The sequence below is a fragment of the Camelus ferus genome, chromosome 19, assembly GCF_009834535.1.
Source record: "Camelus ferus isolate YT-003-E chromosome 19, BCGSAC_Cfer_1.0, whole genome shotgun sequence".
In the NCBI taxonomy this organism is placed as follows: Eukaryota; Metazoa; Chordata; class Mammalia; order Artiodactyla; family Camelidae; genus Camelus; species Camelus ferus.
Genome location: NC_045714.1, coordinates 38,124,072 through 38,140,754, shown reverse-complemented (window position 1 = coordinate 38,140,754; position 16,683 = coordinate 38,124,072). Strand labels below are relative to the sequence as shown.

The 16,683-nt window shown below is 42.4% G+C and overlaps 1 protein-coding gene across 1 annotated transcript in view; it reads left to right on the top strand.

The window, feature by feature from the left end:
* The window catches only part of LOC102510080 (ubiquinol-cytochrome-c reductase complex assembly factor 1), an 86,339-nt gene that overhangs the window by 64,038 nt on the left and 5,618 nt on the right, over positions 1-16,683 (top strand). Inside the window, exon 8 of the mRNA XM_006188567.3 lies at positions 11,443-11,520. Within this exon, the coding sequence (XP_006188629.1) occupies positions 11,443-11,520 (78 nt within the window). The remainder of the gene's footprint in view (positions 1-11,442; positions 11,521-16,683) is intronic.

The following is a 16,683-nucleotide window of genomic DNA, read 5'->3' as shown; positions in this document are numbered from 1 at the left end:
CAAACTAAATAGACGAACAAGTACGATAGAGTTCACTGGCTTTTGTTTCGTTTTGTTTTGTTTTTGCTGCAGACTTCCTAGAGAAGCTGGCCCAGAGCAGGGCTGAGAATGATGGCAGGATGGCACCAGAAACTAGGCAGCCCCCAGGTGCTGATGGAAGGGACGGAGACTGCCAGGCCTGTGTCTCAGGTGGAGGAGTTGGTGGCATTTGTCACTTCCCTTCTGAGGCAGTATCACAGTGGTCGAGGGCACTGAAGCCAGACTGGACTCAGGTCCTACCCCAGCTATGTGACCTTGGGCAAGGTCCTTAATCTCTGTGCCTTAGTTTTCTCTCTGTAGAATAGGGATAGCTGTGTTACCTGCCTTACCTTACAGCATTGTGCAGGTTAAATGAGTTATCATGTATGATATTCTTTGAATGGTGCCTGGGACCGACATAGGTTTTTGCTGCCATAAACTTTATTACTTAGTGTTAAGCATTTTTATCTCATGTAATAATTTAAAAAGAAAAAGGCAGTTTTGATGGAAAAACTGAGGCTCACATTTGTCTTCCAGAGTCACGAGGTGGGGAAATGGGCCCAGAATTTACTTAGGTTTCAGACCATTTCTTAGATCTGAGTGGGACTTAAATACAGATCACTAAAGAGTGCATCTCTTTGACAGACGCAGCATTCCAACTGAAGTTTTCCTTTTCCTTTAGATAAAATGCTTATTCTTTTAAGAACAGTGTAAGGAAAAAAGAGGACAAAAAGAATTACCCTGTAGAGATGGGGTTACTCTCAGAGCTCATAAGGCTAAGTGTTCCATTTTCAGTGGGTATCTGAACGTCACTTCTAGCCTCACCCTTGGCTTCCTTGTTACTTGAGCAGGAGTGATCATATCACTCATACCCAGAATCCAGGCTCAGCCATTTCCTTCTACAGGATTCTGTAAGCTATCAGCTGAATTGCAATTCTGTTTGAGTCTTAACGTAAAAGTTTGGACTAGGAGTCAGAACACCTTGAGTTCTGTGAACACCTCGAGCATTTATGAGCTGAGTCATAATTAGGTGAGTCACCTGACCTTTTGGAGCCTTTGTTTCCTCATCCCTATAGCAGGGAACAGCTTCTTTCTCAGATTACCACAGGGTCAGTATTCTGGAAATTGTATGATTCTGAACAGTAAGCAGTAAGGAAACAGTGGTGGAAGATAAGCATTCTATGATCCATACAGAGCAATGGAAATGTCCACTTTACTGTCTGGGGCTCTAGTTGTTGATCTGGCCTCCTCTGTCCAGCTGGAGCCACCAGTTAACATGTATGATTGAGTTTATTAGGGTATCCCATCTCTTTTGCTCCCCATTACTGCAGAGAAGGAGAAGACAGGACTGTTTGATAAAAGGGCTAGGAATCCCAAGATTGGGAAGGGCTAGATTTTGGATCCTCTGAGAAAATGTTGCTGTCCAGGCAACATAATGTCTATGTTAGAATCGCTGAATGGGGAGGGACTCTGGCTGGGGTCAGTGAGCTCAATGTTGCCTCTGGGTTCTCCAGATTGTCTGGATCTTCAACACCCAGGACAAGTGACAGTGCCCAAGCTCCATTAGCAAAGAACTCTCTAACTTGTTATTTACCATTTTCCGCTGTTTGGCTTGTATGTCTGTGTATTGAGATGGCCAACATTGATGGGGAACAAGCATCCTGTAGTTTTCCACTATCCCTAGTCTGCCTAAATTTAATAGAAAATCATTGGGGAAAAAAAAAAGTGAAGTTGTGCCTGCAGGTTTTTTGCACTTGTAAATGCAATCCTGAGGTCCAAGTGTGTCTAGAAACCTAGGTGTGTCAGCATCTTTATGCTGACAGTAATCAGACCTCATGGCTGCAGGTAGAATGCAGAAATCTCAGAGGAATGATAGCCACTGACATGTCGTGAACAAATTACTGGGATGGGGTCTCAGGCTCTTAGGCCCTGGTGTGCTATACTGCTACTCCACTGGAGACGCCTGCCGGGCTCAAGCTAAATACACATCTTGCTCGTATTACATCTTGTCCAAGTAAGATTTTCCATTACCACAGCATAGGAGACATTGAGGGCACCGTGATTGCTAAAACCCTACAAGACTGTCTATGCTTAATGCTGCCAGGGTCAGAAAGTCATCAGCTTATGTTTGCACATAACTATTGCATTCTTTTCTCGGCTAGTATTCAGTGAGGTCTGATTATGTGCAAGTCACGGCCTCAGCTTCTCCTCCACATTCACTTCATAATCAAATCCTGTTGATCCTGGTGTGGACATTTCTCTTAAAAAGACTTTTTCTTCTTTATTCCTTTTGCCACCTACATTAATTCAGTTTCTTACCAACTCTCACCTGAGCCATTGCAGCAGCCTCCTCTGGTATTCCTGCCTCTGGTCCTGCCTCCAGCTTTATGGTTTGTACTTGTCAGGTTACTTTTCAAAAACAGATCTATCCATGCTACTCCCGTGTGTTTAGAACTCTTCTTTGTCTTTCCTTCATGTGGCATTCAGGGCCATTTACAGTCAAACACAAACTGCCTTTCTAGCTCTTCCTTCTTCTTCTTCCTGTTGTGAGAATCTCTTTGTTACAGATTTTCCTCTGAGGATGCTGGAGTTGTTCACCCCTCTGTGGCTTTGCACATACTGTTCTTTCTGTCTAAAAAGTACTAATCCCTGTTCACCCGCTAATACCCAGTATAACAGATGTTCCCTCATCTCTGAAACCTTTGAGCCTCTAGGCTCACCATTGCCGTTTTTTACATACAGTGTACTGTTGTCATCATTTGTGTGTGATGGGTTTTCACATGAGATTACAAGCTTCTTGAGGACAGATACTATGTTTTATTCATCTTTTACACCCAGCACGTACCACAATACTTAGAATATAGAAGGCACTCAGTATTTACTTAATTGAATGCGTGCAAGGCAATGTAGAATCCTGCAATCAGTCAGCTTATGGTCTAGCAACGAACATAAATTACTTCATGACACTACTGCTTAGAATGGGATAAGTCCCAGGAGAGGCTGAATATATTATATACATACACATGGTTAAGTCACAGACTGACATACTTGTGTAGGAAGTAATTTGTAGTTGGAATTATCTTTTATTATGGTGAAATATACATAACATGATATGAATCATTTTAGCCCTTCGTAAGTATACAATTCAGTGGCATTAAATGCATTCACAATGTTGTGTAACCATCTCCGCTGTCTTTTTCCCGATTTTTTCATCATTCCCAATAAAAACTACATACTCATTAAATAACTCCCCCATTTCCTCTCTTCCCAGACCCTAGTAGCCTTTATTCTACTTTCTCTGTCTATGAATTTGCCTATCTTAGGTACCTCACATAAGGGGAATGGTACTATATTTGTCCTTCTGTGTCTGACATTTCACTGGGCACAATGTTTTCAAGGTCCATCCATGGTGTAGCGTATATCAAAATTTCATTCTTTTTCCTACTGACACTGTGATCTTGGACTTTTAGACTCCAGAGTTATAAGAAAATTAATTTCCGTTGTTTAAAACAAAAAAAAATTATTTTATTCCTTTTTATCACTGAATAGTATTCTGTTGTATGTATATACCAAATTTTGTTTATCCATTAGGTTGTTTTCATCTATTGGCTAGTATAAATAATGCTGATATGAACACTGGTATGCAAATATTTGTCCTAGTCTCAGCTTTCAATTCTTTTGGATATATACTTAGGAGTGGAATTAATGGATCATAGGGTAGTTCTATGTTTAACCTTTTGAGAAATCAGCAAGCTATTTTCCATGGCGGCCGTGCCATTTTATGTTCCCACCAGCAATGTATGAAGGTTCTAATTTTTCTACATCCTTGCCAACATTTGTTATTTTCCTTAAAAAAAAAATTATAGCCATCCTAGGTGGTGTGAATGGAATTATCCTTTGCTTATACTTTAGATAATTGTCTTGCTAATTGGTTCTACCTTGATTATTGGCCATTAGTGACCACTAATAAATTAAACTGTTTTTACTTTCCAAATCTTGTATTAACAACAGAAAACCAAAAGCTGGTCAAAACTTTCATACATTGGCACTTGTTATCAGGGCATAAGTCCTTTCTTAAACTTGGAAATACAAGCAGAAAAGCACTTCTTAGAAAGTTTCCTAATTATTCTTCCATCGCACTTGTCATAGAGCAGGCAGGGATCAAAGGTCTATTAATGTTTAACCTGTTCACATCAGAGAGTTAGTTGGCTGTTACCTTGTTAGAATGACCAGTGAGAGAGAGAAACTCAGCTGCCCACTTCATGTTTTCTTACCCTGGCAATCATGAAATTATTTCTCTAGAAGCTCTCCTTTTTACTTCTAACTGCTTATGTATGTCTTTTAACTCCAAATCTAGAACTCTAGCAGATGGTAATAATGGGACTAGAGGTGGTCTTGAAACTTGTTTCAATGGGAGAGGTTGCTTTGAGTGAGGTATGGAGTTTCAGAGGCCATGTCAAGACAGACTAAAAGGACAGGAGTTGGACCTCCTCAGGCCACAGTAGAGTGTTTGAAAACTGAAAACAGCAGCAGCATGTACGCAAAGTTGCTCAATGTTTCCCCAATTCTTGTACTCAGGAAGCTTTCCTAAAATTTGTGGAAGTGTATGGGCATCAATAATACAAGCAGTAATTAAGACAGAAAGTATTGTATCAATTCACTCTACAGACATGCTGAGCAGTGTGCTGTCTTTGCCCTCAAGGAGCTCACAGTCTAATGCAGTGAGGGGGTTGGGTAGGGGGCTGCCTGTAAACAGATTATTAAAATAATACAGGAAGTCTTTCTGGTGGAAATATTAAAAACCATGTGAAGGAAAAAGCAACAAGCTTTGGGGAGCTTGAAAGACTTTATAGAAAATGAAGTGATTCCTTTTCTATAAAATGAAGATAATAACTTCATAAAATGAAGTTATGGTTGTGAGGCACAAGTAAGATCATATACATGTTCACTATCAAATCAAATATGTTGTATGCTCATTGTTACTTTTGCCACTATCATAATTATCAGTAGTACAGACTTTCATTGGAGACCCCCCTCCCGATTTATTTCCTTTAGGACTTTGTGCCATCAGTGCTATTGTTAAAACAGCCACTCTTCAAAGCCAGTGTTGACACCTCTAACTGGAGTATTCATTAGACATGTCATGTAGGATAGAGTCACAAACTTTAAAAATCATCTCCCTCTTATCTGTATGTCTTGACATAAAAGAAAGTTAAATTGGTGTGTTAGTTTGATCTTCCTAGGACCTTAATATACCTCATCAGCTTCTTTTCAAGGTGATTATGGGCTTACAGATGTGCTTGAATGCCTTGTCAAGAGGGTAAATGATTGTAATTTCCAAGGACAGCCATCTCTTGCTTTACTGCTTTCCAAACCTGAGGAAAAGGTTCCTGCACTTTGTAACCATTCAGAAGTTAAGGTTAAGAAATTAGCAACTATGTACCTTGTTTTTCAGGACATTATCAGGCTATGCAGACCTTGAATAGTCAGATCCCAAGCAGCAAAACTGAAACTTTCAGAACAAATAAATACATACAAAATAAGGAAAAAGATTTGTAAAGGCATTTCAATGTAACAAGCCTCCTTGGTGCATTAAAAGTTTGAAATGATTTATTAAAATGAAATGTAAGGATTATCTCATGCCTTGTTTAGGTTGGCTTTTCATCCCAACTGGAACGTGCTTTACTCAGGTGTTCACATCATTTTCTAAAAAAGGAAAAGAAATTGTCCATCCTTTCATATTTTATTATTTTTCCTTTTCTTTCTTCTTGGTATTAACACAGTTTTCTCTGGACCTGCCTAATGTGCGCACGCACGCACACACACACATGGTTTCATTTGCTGTGTTTTGTAAACATTGCTAAAAGATTCTCAGTAGATCTTTTCATCATAATGCAAATGTGTTACGTGCACACGTGTATTTGGTCTCTCTGTGTGCCCTTCTCTCTGTCTACTTTCACCCATTTCTATGTATTTCACATAATGTTGCACAGTGAGCTCATTTCTAACATTAAATTTAAATAGACTGGCTGATGTTCAGTGCACACTAGCCTGTTGCCGTGCAATGACTGTAACCCACAGTGCTGATATTGCAAAGTGTTGCTGATGTCATTACTGACCATTAGAAAGACGACTGAAACGTGACCTGCCATCTTTTGTGCTGCATTGTAGCCTTATGATGAATTTGATATATTACTTATGCTTCAGTCAGCAACTCCAGGCACCCTTTATCATTCATTCATTCCAGCAAACTCTTATTAGCCTGCTGTTACAGCTTTGCTTCAGTAGCCTTAAAGTTTATTCTTACCTTCATGCCCATTAGTTCTTGTGTTGCCCATACCAGCCTTCTTCCCTTCTCCCCTCTTACACCATAATCACACCTTTGCCCCCTCCAGTTTGCTCAGGAGTGGGGCTTAGGTTACACTAGGGATGTCTGATGTACTAGTAATTGACCACTGATGATCCGTCTGGTGGCCCATCTCTAGCTACAATTGGTATTGGGAATCTCTGAGTTGTGTTTACCCAAGACCATATTAACACTTAGCCCTTCCTCTACAGGTAACTTGAGGTGTAGGGTACATGAAAGGGCAGCCACATTATTTATGGTGTTTGTTCCAACATAGATAAGCATTAGAGTCAAAGGTGTTCTGTGTTCTAATCTTGACCACTGTTTCCTAGCTGTGTGACCTTAACCTTCCCAGACATCAAGTTTCCTCTTTAATGTGGGGAGAGATAGTGCTTATCTCATAGATTCACTGGGAAGGATTAAGTGAGCTTATATAGGTAAAGCTCTTCACACCGTTCTTGGCACATGGTAAACAGTGAGTTATGGGTCTTATTTTTGAATCACTTTTGTAGCACCTGTAGACTGGTGGGGAGAGGAGGCTTCTCAGAAGGTGTAATTTGTAAGCGAAGTCTTAGAGGATAAGGAGCCAGCATCCCAGTGGATAAAAGAGAGAGAAGAATCCCCCACAGCAGTATGCTTAAGAGCTACAGGAGAGCTTGACATGCTTATGGAAATTGCACATAGTTTTCTCTGGCTGAGGGTGAGATAAAAGTGGGGAGGTGGTGGGGAGGTGAGGCAGGAAAGATGACCAAGAACAGATCACGAAGAACCTTGTGGAGCTCATAGAGGAGTTTAAACTTGATCCTCCATCCCCATAACCTGGCTCCTCTGTTAAGCAGTCACATAAACGTCTTTTAAGAGCAGCAACAGGAAAAAGAGGGCAGTGAATTGGCCTCAGATTAACTGGCATCTCTTTAAAGCAAATATTCCTCCTTGAGAATACTACATTAATTAAACATGTGCCTTGCAAGATTCTTTATTGCTTTACTTGTGTTCCCTGTCAGTTGTCTCATTCATTAATCTGCTGATTAGTAACCCTGAACTCTTGCATCCCCCTGGCCCCGGCCTGCACCATTTCTGCATTCCCTTTTTAATATACTGTGCTGTTCCCCTGGGACGTAAACTCCAGGACCCGTCCCTGGCCTGTTCATGTTTGTTTTCTTTGCCCCTTGTGCCTGCCTTGCTATAACATTTGTAGTATGTGTTAAGTAATCCTTAAGGTAACATTTTTATTATGTCATAAAAAGTGCATGGCAAATATATTATAACTCATGGACTTTGTTTAAAAATGAACGGATAATTTATTGAGTGTGTTACATGAGCCTTGCTCCCCTCCCCATCTCAGCTGAGACTTGCTGCTCATTTAGCCTAGCCTCCTGTTGAGTGCTCCCGCCCTGTGACATGCTAGGAAAGCAGACCCATGGTTGGCTAGAAATGACATCATAGTTTATGTACTCAATAAAAATTTAATTAAGTCATTACAGGAATTGCAGTCATCATTTAACCCTCTGATTTCTTCTGTTTAGTTTATTATTAAACATTCAGTAATACCAGTCACCAAATCCTGATGGCTTATAAAATTCTGCATGAATTTTAATAGCTTAAATAAATGGGAAAATATGAGTAACTGATATAAGAGGAACTTTTTCCTTGTGGTGGTGCTATATGTATGGGTTTTTATAAAAAGCAAAGCATTATGCAAAGGATAGCAGTTTAATAAGAGAACAACCTAACTGGGGAGAGTTTCTCATCTGGTTTGTCCGTCTGTATATTCATGGGCAGGGTGTTCCATATGGAATTATCTGGCAATGGGGACACAGAACCTGCACACCAGCAAACAAGAGCTTAAGTGAGGGGACAAAATCCCAACAGAGGTTCACCAGAGGGAATATCCAACTCCCCTTGGCTGCTGGTCTGGCTAGAAGGGCCCTTCGGGGCAAGTCCGTAGTTCAGGAAGCTGCTCTCACTTACCCTCACCTGTTGCCTGCAGATCATATGTCTGCACTGATGGAGCTTCCACCCTTTTCCAGGAAGGGCCCTTTTCATGATCTAATCCAGCCTGGGTGATGATATCTGAAAACCATTCCTAGCTGTGGCACCTTGCCATTTCTCAGCTAGAGGTGAGGCGGGGAGGCAGCTTACAGGTCACTGGAGTTAGAATGTAGGACCAGGAGGTAGAGGCTCCTGGCTCATAAGGAATTCTACTCCTGTTCTCCATTCTTCCTGGGCACTAGCCAGCTGGAATGCAGGTGCGTCCTGAGAGGAGAATGTGTCTGTATGTAAATGAATCTTGTTGGAGAGCAAGAACTGAGATTTGCAGATTGGTATTTTGGTGATCTCTGGAAATGCCCTGCACATGGTGAAGTAGGGAAAGCACTCATCCAGAAATCAGGTTCTAGTCCTGGCTCCGACACTGACTTGATGTGTGACCTGGAATAAGTCCCTTCCCCTTTTTGGGTCTCAGTTCACCATATCCTCAAAGGGATGAGCTCGGTGATGTCTGAGGGCCCTTCCAGCTCTAAAGCTTACTGGTTTGATGCAGCACATAAACCAGCTCTGCTGAGCAGGTTCAGTGAATGTTTACCTCTGAGAGACGCTCCTGCCTTTGTGCTTGACATCTCTGACACAGGTCAGAGCCTTTCATTGCTCTGGTTCTTCTTACACAGTTAGGAGAATGACTAATATGGGAGGGCAGAGAGCCCCCAAATGGGTGTCAATGGATCTGGGTTGTAGTCCCAGCCTCATGTCACAGAAGAAATCACCTCTAGTTCTGGCTTGTTTCATGACTCTTCCTTTACAACTCAACCTATTCTGGAAGATAGTGCAGTAAGAAGTTTGGCAGTTCTGAAATTTCAGGAACATGGAAGGTACTCAGCAGCAAAAAAAGGGAAACAAACAGAAGGATGTATTGGATAGAACACACTATGTGTGGCCCGTGTGAGGATTCGGTCACCAGCACTCCAGTCTTAAATCCTGGTCTGGCCAGGCCCTTGGGGGTGCCGAGATTAGTCAGACAGCGTTCCTTATGACCTTTGAGCAGCTCACCAGCTAGTGAGAGAGACAGGTGCAAAAGCAACTCTAAACTCCGTTGTGCCCCCAGGAGAAGTGTGGACGGAGAGCTCTGGGAACACAAAGGATGGATGGCTATTTTGGCCTGAGGTGAAGGTGTGGTGGGAAAAATCATGGGTTGCACAACCAGCTGCATCCAATCTCAACATTTTCCAGTCTTGAGCTTCACAATTCTCTATTCCTTTTTGAAAATTGTCCATGACTATAAAGTATTGGAGCTAGTTTTAGCTTTATATAAACAAACCAGAAGGGATTACTCGTAACTCCTTACATTTGCAGAGCACTTTGCAGCTTACCACGGCTTTTAGCATACATTGTGAAATGAGCAAATGAATGAATGAATGAGTAGAACACATGCTAATTCATTTGCTCTTCAAGCCAGCCCTCTTTGTAGGGCACGTTAAAGACAAGGACAGACATAGAAAGGTTACTTGACTTGCCCAAGATTACGTCCTGTGTATACAGCAGAATTACGACTTGAACTCAGGTTTTATGACTAAATCCAGATCCTTTCACTACTCCTTTCTGCTCTTCTTCAGAGACCAGTTTTGAACCACAGGATGAAATCATTCAGTATTTGATTTATGATCCAAAGTAAAATTGTCCTGGAGGCAGGAACCTGATGGAATGTCGGTTGCGTGCACTTTGGATTCAGACTGACCTGGATGCTAATCTCAGCTTTATCACTGATTTGCTGAGATCTAGGGCAAGTCACTTCACCTATCTGAGTCTCAGTTCTCTGTGTCTAGAGAAACGTGACTATAGCATATCTACCTCTCTGAGTTCTGGTGACAGAGGAAATGATGACCGTAACACACCTGGCCCATAACAGGTGCTCAGTAGATGGAGGAGATAATGGTGGGCAATGATCATGGTTGTACAGCACGAATCTTATTCTCCACATAAAGTTCCAAATGACTTTGGGTTGTTTCTAAAACTTGGCAGTTTAAATAGTCAACGAGTCCGTCCCATGTATTACACATTACATCAGGTTTTCTGCTGGGATCCCAGAGAGGGATGAAACATGGGCCCTTTTCCTCAAGCGTATTCCTGGAGGTCAAAGTTTTATCCTATTGAAGAGAGTCTGTGAACTCTAGGTTCTGAAGGCACACCTGGCTGTTCCCTGAGAGTTCTACCAGAGCCTCAGCAGTCTCGTTGGCATTGCACTTCTAGAACAGTCAGTTAGCATTAACAGTCGTACTGTTTTGGCCCATCTTATTCTCCCCTCCTCTCCACAGCTTCAGGGGCCCTCCTTTCTCTTCATCATCTCACTCACAGCTTCTCCTCTTCCTCCTCTTCCCATCTCTGACTACTTCCTTCTTTTGCCTTTCACTACAAGGAGCTCCTTTGAGTAGCCCTTAAGACTTTTCCTAACCTCGTCCCAACCTACCTTTCCAGTGTTCCTGCCCATTCACTCTTCCTTGCACTTCTCAGGCATTTTCTTTCCTGCCGCTACACCTTTGAACAACTTATTCCCTCTGTCTAGAATGTCCTCTTTCCTCCCCCATCTCTCTCTTTTCAGGCTCCTCCTCCGAGGTCCACTTAAACATGACGTCCTAGAGAACTCTTCCCCCACTCCCCAAGTGGAGATCATTTGTACTAAAATTCATTTATCACTCACCACTTTTATGATAGAATTTGAGGTTAACACATTGCAGTGTGATTATTTTTCACTTGTCTGTTTTTGCTAGACTGTGCTCCTGCAGTCAGGAAACCGTTTCTTTTACTTTGTGTTCATAGGATCTAGCATAAAGCCTGATGTGGTTGGGGCTCAGTTCGTAAGACTGAGTTACTGTTTTGTGTAACTTTGGATCAAAACCTAAAAGAAGCTGTCATATTGGAGAGAATCCTGACAGATCAGGGAAATGAGGATGGACTGGCAGTTTGACCTGTTAGGGGCCCTCTCCCTCTATTCTGCTAAGAGTCTGTGACAGTTAAGAACCAAAAATTATACTTTGGGGTTTTTTCCTTGCTTTAATACTTTTGTTTTTGCTATTTTGTTTCTGTAGGTTAATCCCTATATCCTGAAGAAGAACATAATGCTTATGACAAATAATTTCTATGCAGCAATCTTGGGATATGATGAGGTAAGATTGTTTACCAAGCCTTGGGCAGAACGGTGGCCTCCCTCAACAGAGGCTTTGGATGAGAGCCTCAGAGAAAAGCTGCAGGGGCCATCGTCACCACCCGCCATTAAGGCTTAGTGTTCATTCCCTCATCTTCATTGACTTGGCAACTGGAACGATTGTGCCCAGCAGTTTGCCTGGTACTTGAGAAAGAGAGCACTGTATAATGTCAAATTATTAGACTAGTCAGCATTTATTGAGTGCCTGTGGAGGCTGGATGGAGGGACAAAGGCAAATCAGTCACTCTGTCAGCCCCGATGCCTCTGGAGAGAGGGTAACATGCACACATCAACAGCATGGTCTGCCAGACAAATCACATACTTTTTTTGGCCTTAAATATGAAAACAGTCCATACTTATTTTAAAAACTCATCGAACTGAAAATAAATGGTTGAAGTAGAAAAGAGAAGGCCCTGTTCCTCTCCTGCCCAGTTCTTTGCCCAAGAGGAAAACTTTGTTAATAGTTTATTGGATGTCCTTATACATGTTACCTGTGCACGCACAAGCACCTGTATATTTATTTTCTTTATGCAAATGGGAATTACACTACATACACTATTCTGCAACTTGCTTTTTTTCTCTGAACAATATATCTCAGGTATCCTTTTAAATCTATCTCACTTTTTCATTGTAAAATTTACATAACATAGAATTTTAAAGTGTACATTTTAGTGGCATTAGGTACATTCATATTGTTAAGCAGCCGTCTCCACCATCCATATCCAGAAATTTTTCCGTCTTCCCAAATTGAAACTCTGTACCCATTGAACAGTATTCTCCCATTCTCCTCTCCCCTCTGGTCCCTGGTAACCCACTATTCTGCTTTCTATCTCTGTGGTTTTGACTACACCAAGTACCTCATACAAGTGGAGTCACACAGTTTTTGTTCTTTTCTGATAGGCTTATTTCACTTAGCATTTTGTCTTCAAGATTCATCCATGTTGTAGCATCTTTCTCATCCTTTTCCCCTCAACTGTTGTTATGGAAATTTCAAACACATAGGAAAACTAGAAGAATGGTGTAATGAACACTTGTATGCACACCACCAGGATTCATTGTACCTCATCTCTTTAATGAATCACATGCTTTTATGCCCATTTTGTGGTTACCCTCCGATTTAATGCGAGCATCACCCCTTCCAGGAAACAGGCCCAGAACTTCCCCAGGCTCACCTCCTCCTGCCCTTCCTGGGCTCCACAATGCTTGCTACATCAGCATTAACCGTCACCCTGGCTGGGTGAGGATTTCTTCTGGGTGGTGGCAGTGTCTACTGTGTTTGTATTTCTATTGCCTAGCATGATGTTTGGCACATGGTAGGTGAAGAGTGAGGAAGGGAGGAAATGCATAAAGGATGAAAGTAAGAAAGTAGAGTTCAGGCTGAAGGAAATGTTATCAGCCTGAAGATAATAATTAAAGCCAGGACATGAGCTTACAAAAAAAATTAAGTTAAATAACTTGCTTAGGCTCAAAGGACTAGTTAAAATTGAGGTTTCTTGATTTTTTTCCCCAGTCACTAACTACCCTCAATTATAAGAGAGTGATTAAGATTGCATACTACATACATCATTAATTTAATATGAACTTTGAGGGAGTGGGGTGGGAATTGAGAAGCACTGCTTAAATGTATGCATCAGTTATTAAATTAGTTGCATTCTGATTTCCAAAAGCTTATAGTGTATAAAAGAATGAAGCTTAGAATTGAGGAAATATAATTTTCTTTCTATTAGCATTTGTTTGTGGTCTCTATTGCAGACAGCTCAGTTGATTCCTTTCATTTTTTTTTTTTTTTGAGTAAAGGTAGATTTATTTAGAAATATACGTACTACACAGATTGTAGGCTTTTTCAGAAGGTGAGAGAAAGTCCATGAGGTGTAGGGGTTGAGTGCTCAGGTAAAAGTAGAAGTAGATAAACACTCCATAGACAGACTGCGGGCCGTCTCCAAAGACAAGGGAGCGAGAGAGGCCTTCCTTTCACTTTTTAAAAATTTAATAAAGATATTCTAAACTCTTCTGTCCCCTAATCCCAGTCCATTTTGGCAGAGCTATCTTACAAACATGCCTGATTACAAGAGTCACCTGGGGTGCTCTTTAAACCTAATTCCTGAGCATTGCACTGAAGATTCCAGTTCAACAGGAGTAGGGCCTGGTGTTTCAGCAAGCATCCCAGGTGAATCTTCAGAGTGGGAAAGTTTGGGAAATTATCCAGGACACTTTAGAGATACCATTATTTGGGCTCTATCCCCCCAAATTCTTATTTAACTGGTGTAGGTGGGCATTTGTAGTTGTAGTAGTCCCCAAGTAATTTTAATGTGCAATTCTAGAACAGTTTTTCTTAGATTTTAATGTGTGTGCAGATCATCTGGAGACCGAGGTAAAATTCAGATTCTGCCCCAGTAGGTCTGCGATTCTGCATTACCAACAGCTGCGGGTGATGTGGTGCAGCCATTCTGCAGACCACACCGGGAGTCACAGGGTTCTAGAACTGTGCTTTCCAGTACTTGCCACATGTGGCTATTTTGATTTAAATTCATTAAATAAAATTGAAAATTCAGTTCTTCAGTCACTCTGGTTACATACAAATCAGATGCTCAGTGACTACGAGAGGCTAGAGGCATGTGTATGGGACAGTGCAGCTACGGGACACTGCCATCATCACAGGAAAGTTCTCACAGCAGCCTCTTCCTGGAATCTTGCTTGGATTGTGCCCAACCCTGAACACTTTTGGAACCTTCCTGGTTTTCTACCACAGTAGATCCTGATTCCTCCATGGAACGTCCAGGCCTTCTATGAACTGTCCCCATTTGTGACATGTCTTATCCATCTTTATCTCCCATTGCCCTGCAGTGTGTAGCCTTCTTTCTGAGTAAGGTCATTTGCCTCACTGCCCCCCAGATATGCTGTGACTGATGGAGGCTGTCCTGGACAACCAGGTGTGGGGGGCAGTAGGTAGCTGAGTCTGTAAGCCCTGGACCTGAGGGCCCAATTCTGGGTCTGGCACTTCGTAGGCCTCTCTGCAAATATTTAGTGAACCAACATTATTCTCTCTTGCTTAGAGTGTCCTGTTGCTCTCCAAATATTCTCCATTTTCAAGGCACCTTTCTCCACAAAGCTTTCCCTGACCCCTGTAGGTCTGTGTTTTTCTCTGAATTTCAACATCTATCCACCCACTTAACAGGTATTTAAGTGTCTACCATGTGCGATATACTTTGGATGTATTGGTGAATAAAACAAACATGGTCTGATTCTTTCACAGCAGAGCTTATCTTTTTAAAAATTAAAAAAAAATTAATTTTTCCCTTAATGGAGGCACTGGGGATTGAACCCAGGACCTTGTGCATGCCAAGCATGCACTCTGCCACTGAGCTAGACCCCCCAACCCCAGGAGTTTATCTTTTAATGGGGAAATGGGCAGTAAATAAGTAAACAAGAAAATAAATATCTAATTACAAATAGGATGCAGTGATAGAGAATGGGAGGGGGGTTGTTCTGAGTGTGGACTGGGAAGGTCTCTGAGGAGCTGTCATAGACACTAAGACTGAAGAACAAGGGGCCAGCCATGTACTGACTATTCCTCAGAGTCTCGCTGTATAGATTAACGTTTGTTCATTCTCCAGGATTTAATTCTGTGCTGCTGTTTGTGCACTAGCTTTGTCCCTTCAACTGGATTGCAAGCTGCCTGTGAGCTGTGACCATATTGCTATGATTTTGTGTTCCTAGCATCATGCTAATAAGCACGCAGTGGAATCAAATCAGTCTTCACTGAGTGAGACTCTTACCACTTTAAACCCTTACCTTAACTGTAACCAGGGTCCTCTGGGGCCAGGACAGTCCCATTGACTCCTCTCAGTTCCTCTAGACCTATGTGTCTTAATTTCCTGAAGGATGCTTTTTTTTTTTGTATCATGTGGGAAAACAAGTAGGCATCCTAGTAGATTGTGGGAAGATTGCTATGCAGACTAATTTTTGGCTCCTGGGCACCCTTTTTTCTTTCCTGCTTCCTCTCTCAGACCAATCTCCCATTCATTTTCACTGCCTTACTAGCAGTATGGTGGAGAGAAGGCTGAAGTTGGGTTCATTGATTTATTCAACCATTTTTTTATTGCACTACCCCTCTGTGCCAGGTATGCATCTAACTGGAGCTAGTCAGGCACCATCCCTTGACCTCACCAGCTCATTCTGGCTCCAGATTGACCACCAATTAGCTAGATAAGTTCCAAGCCTCGGTGTACTTAGCTTTCAAATGAGGGTAATAATATCTGTTCTTCCTGGCATACGTGCTCACAGGAGACAGGTGTGTGAAGGAACTCTGACAGCCTGAAACAGTCTGATTGCTACCATTGTTAATCTGAGTCCTGAGTCATCCTTTTCCTTCTGACTGATTATGGATTCGCCCCTTCCCAGCCGTCTCTTTCCCCCATCACCGTGGCTGCCAGTTTGCAGCAGGCCATGGCTCCCAGGGCTTCTGCTGTCCTGTCCTCTGGGCTCATTTTCTAAGTCCTCATAACACTCGCTTCCACTCCTGTTCCTTCTCATGTAGCACATGTGAGTCGCTGCCAGCACCACTGCAGCATGTGCCCGGGGCACTTCAGATACAGGCAGGCTGTTGTGTTAGCAAATAGCTTGGAGAACGGTGATGTGCCTGAGCTTGTCCTTGGCTCCTGTCCCCATCTGCCGGAAGAAGCTGGTTTTCCTGACTCAGCCATTGTGCCAGGACAGTCTCTTAAGCTGTGGAATGGCAGGGGTGTTTAGCCGGGGCCATTTGGGACAGGTGGAATGTTTTTCCATTGAACTGTCACTGCCTCGTACTGGACATGGCCCTTCCTGGCAGCAGGCCTAAAGCGAGACCTCACGTACTGCAGTGCCCTGGAGGCCAGCCCACAACGTGACACCGAATCAGTGATCGTGGATCTCTTTGTAATGGTTTACCACGCACAGAGCCTTCCATGGCCATCATCTCTGCATTCTCACAACAGCTCTGTGGGATAGGTATTATTAAGTTTGTTTAGGTTATGAGAAACTGAGGCTCAGGAAGGGCTGGTGGCTTTCCAGAGGCCACACAGCTATCAAGTGTCAGAGCTGCCATTTGAACTCAGGTGGTCTGATCCCCAGATCCCACTGTTGTTTC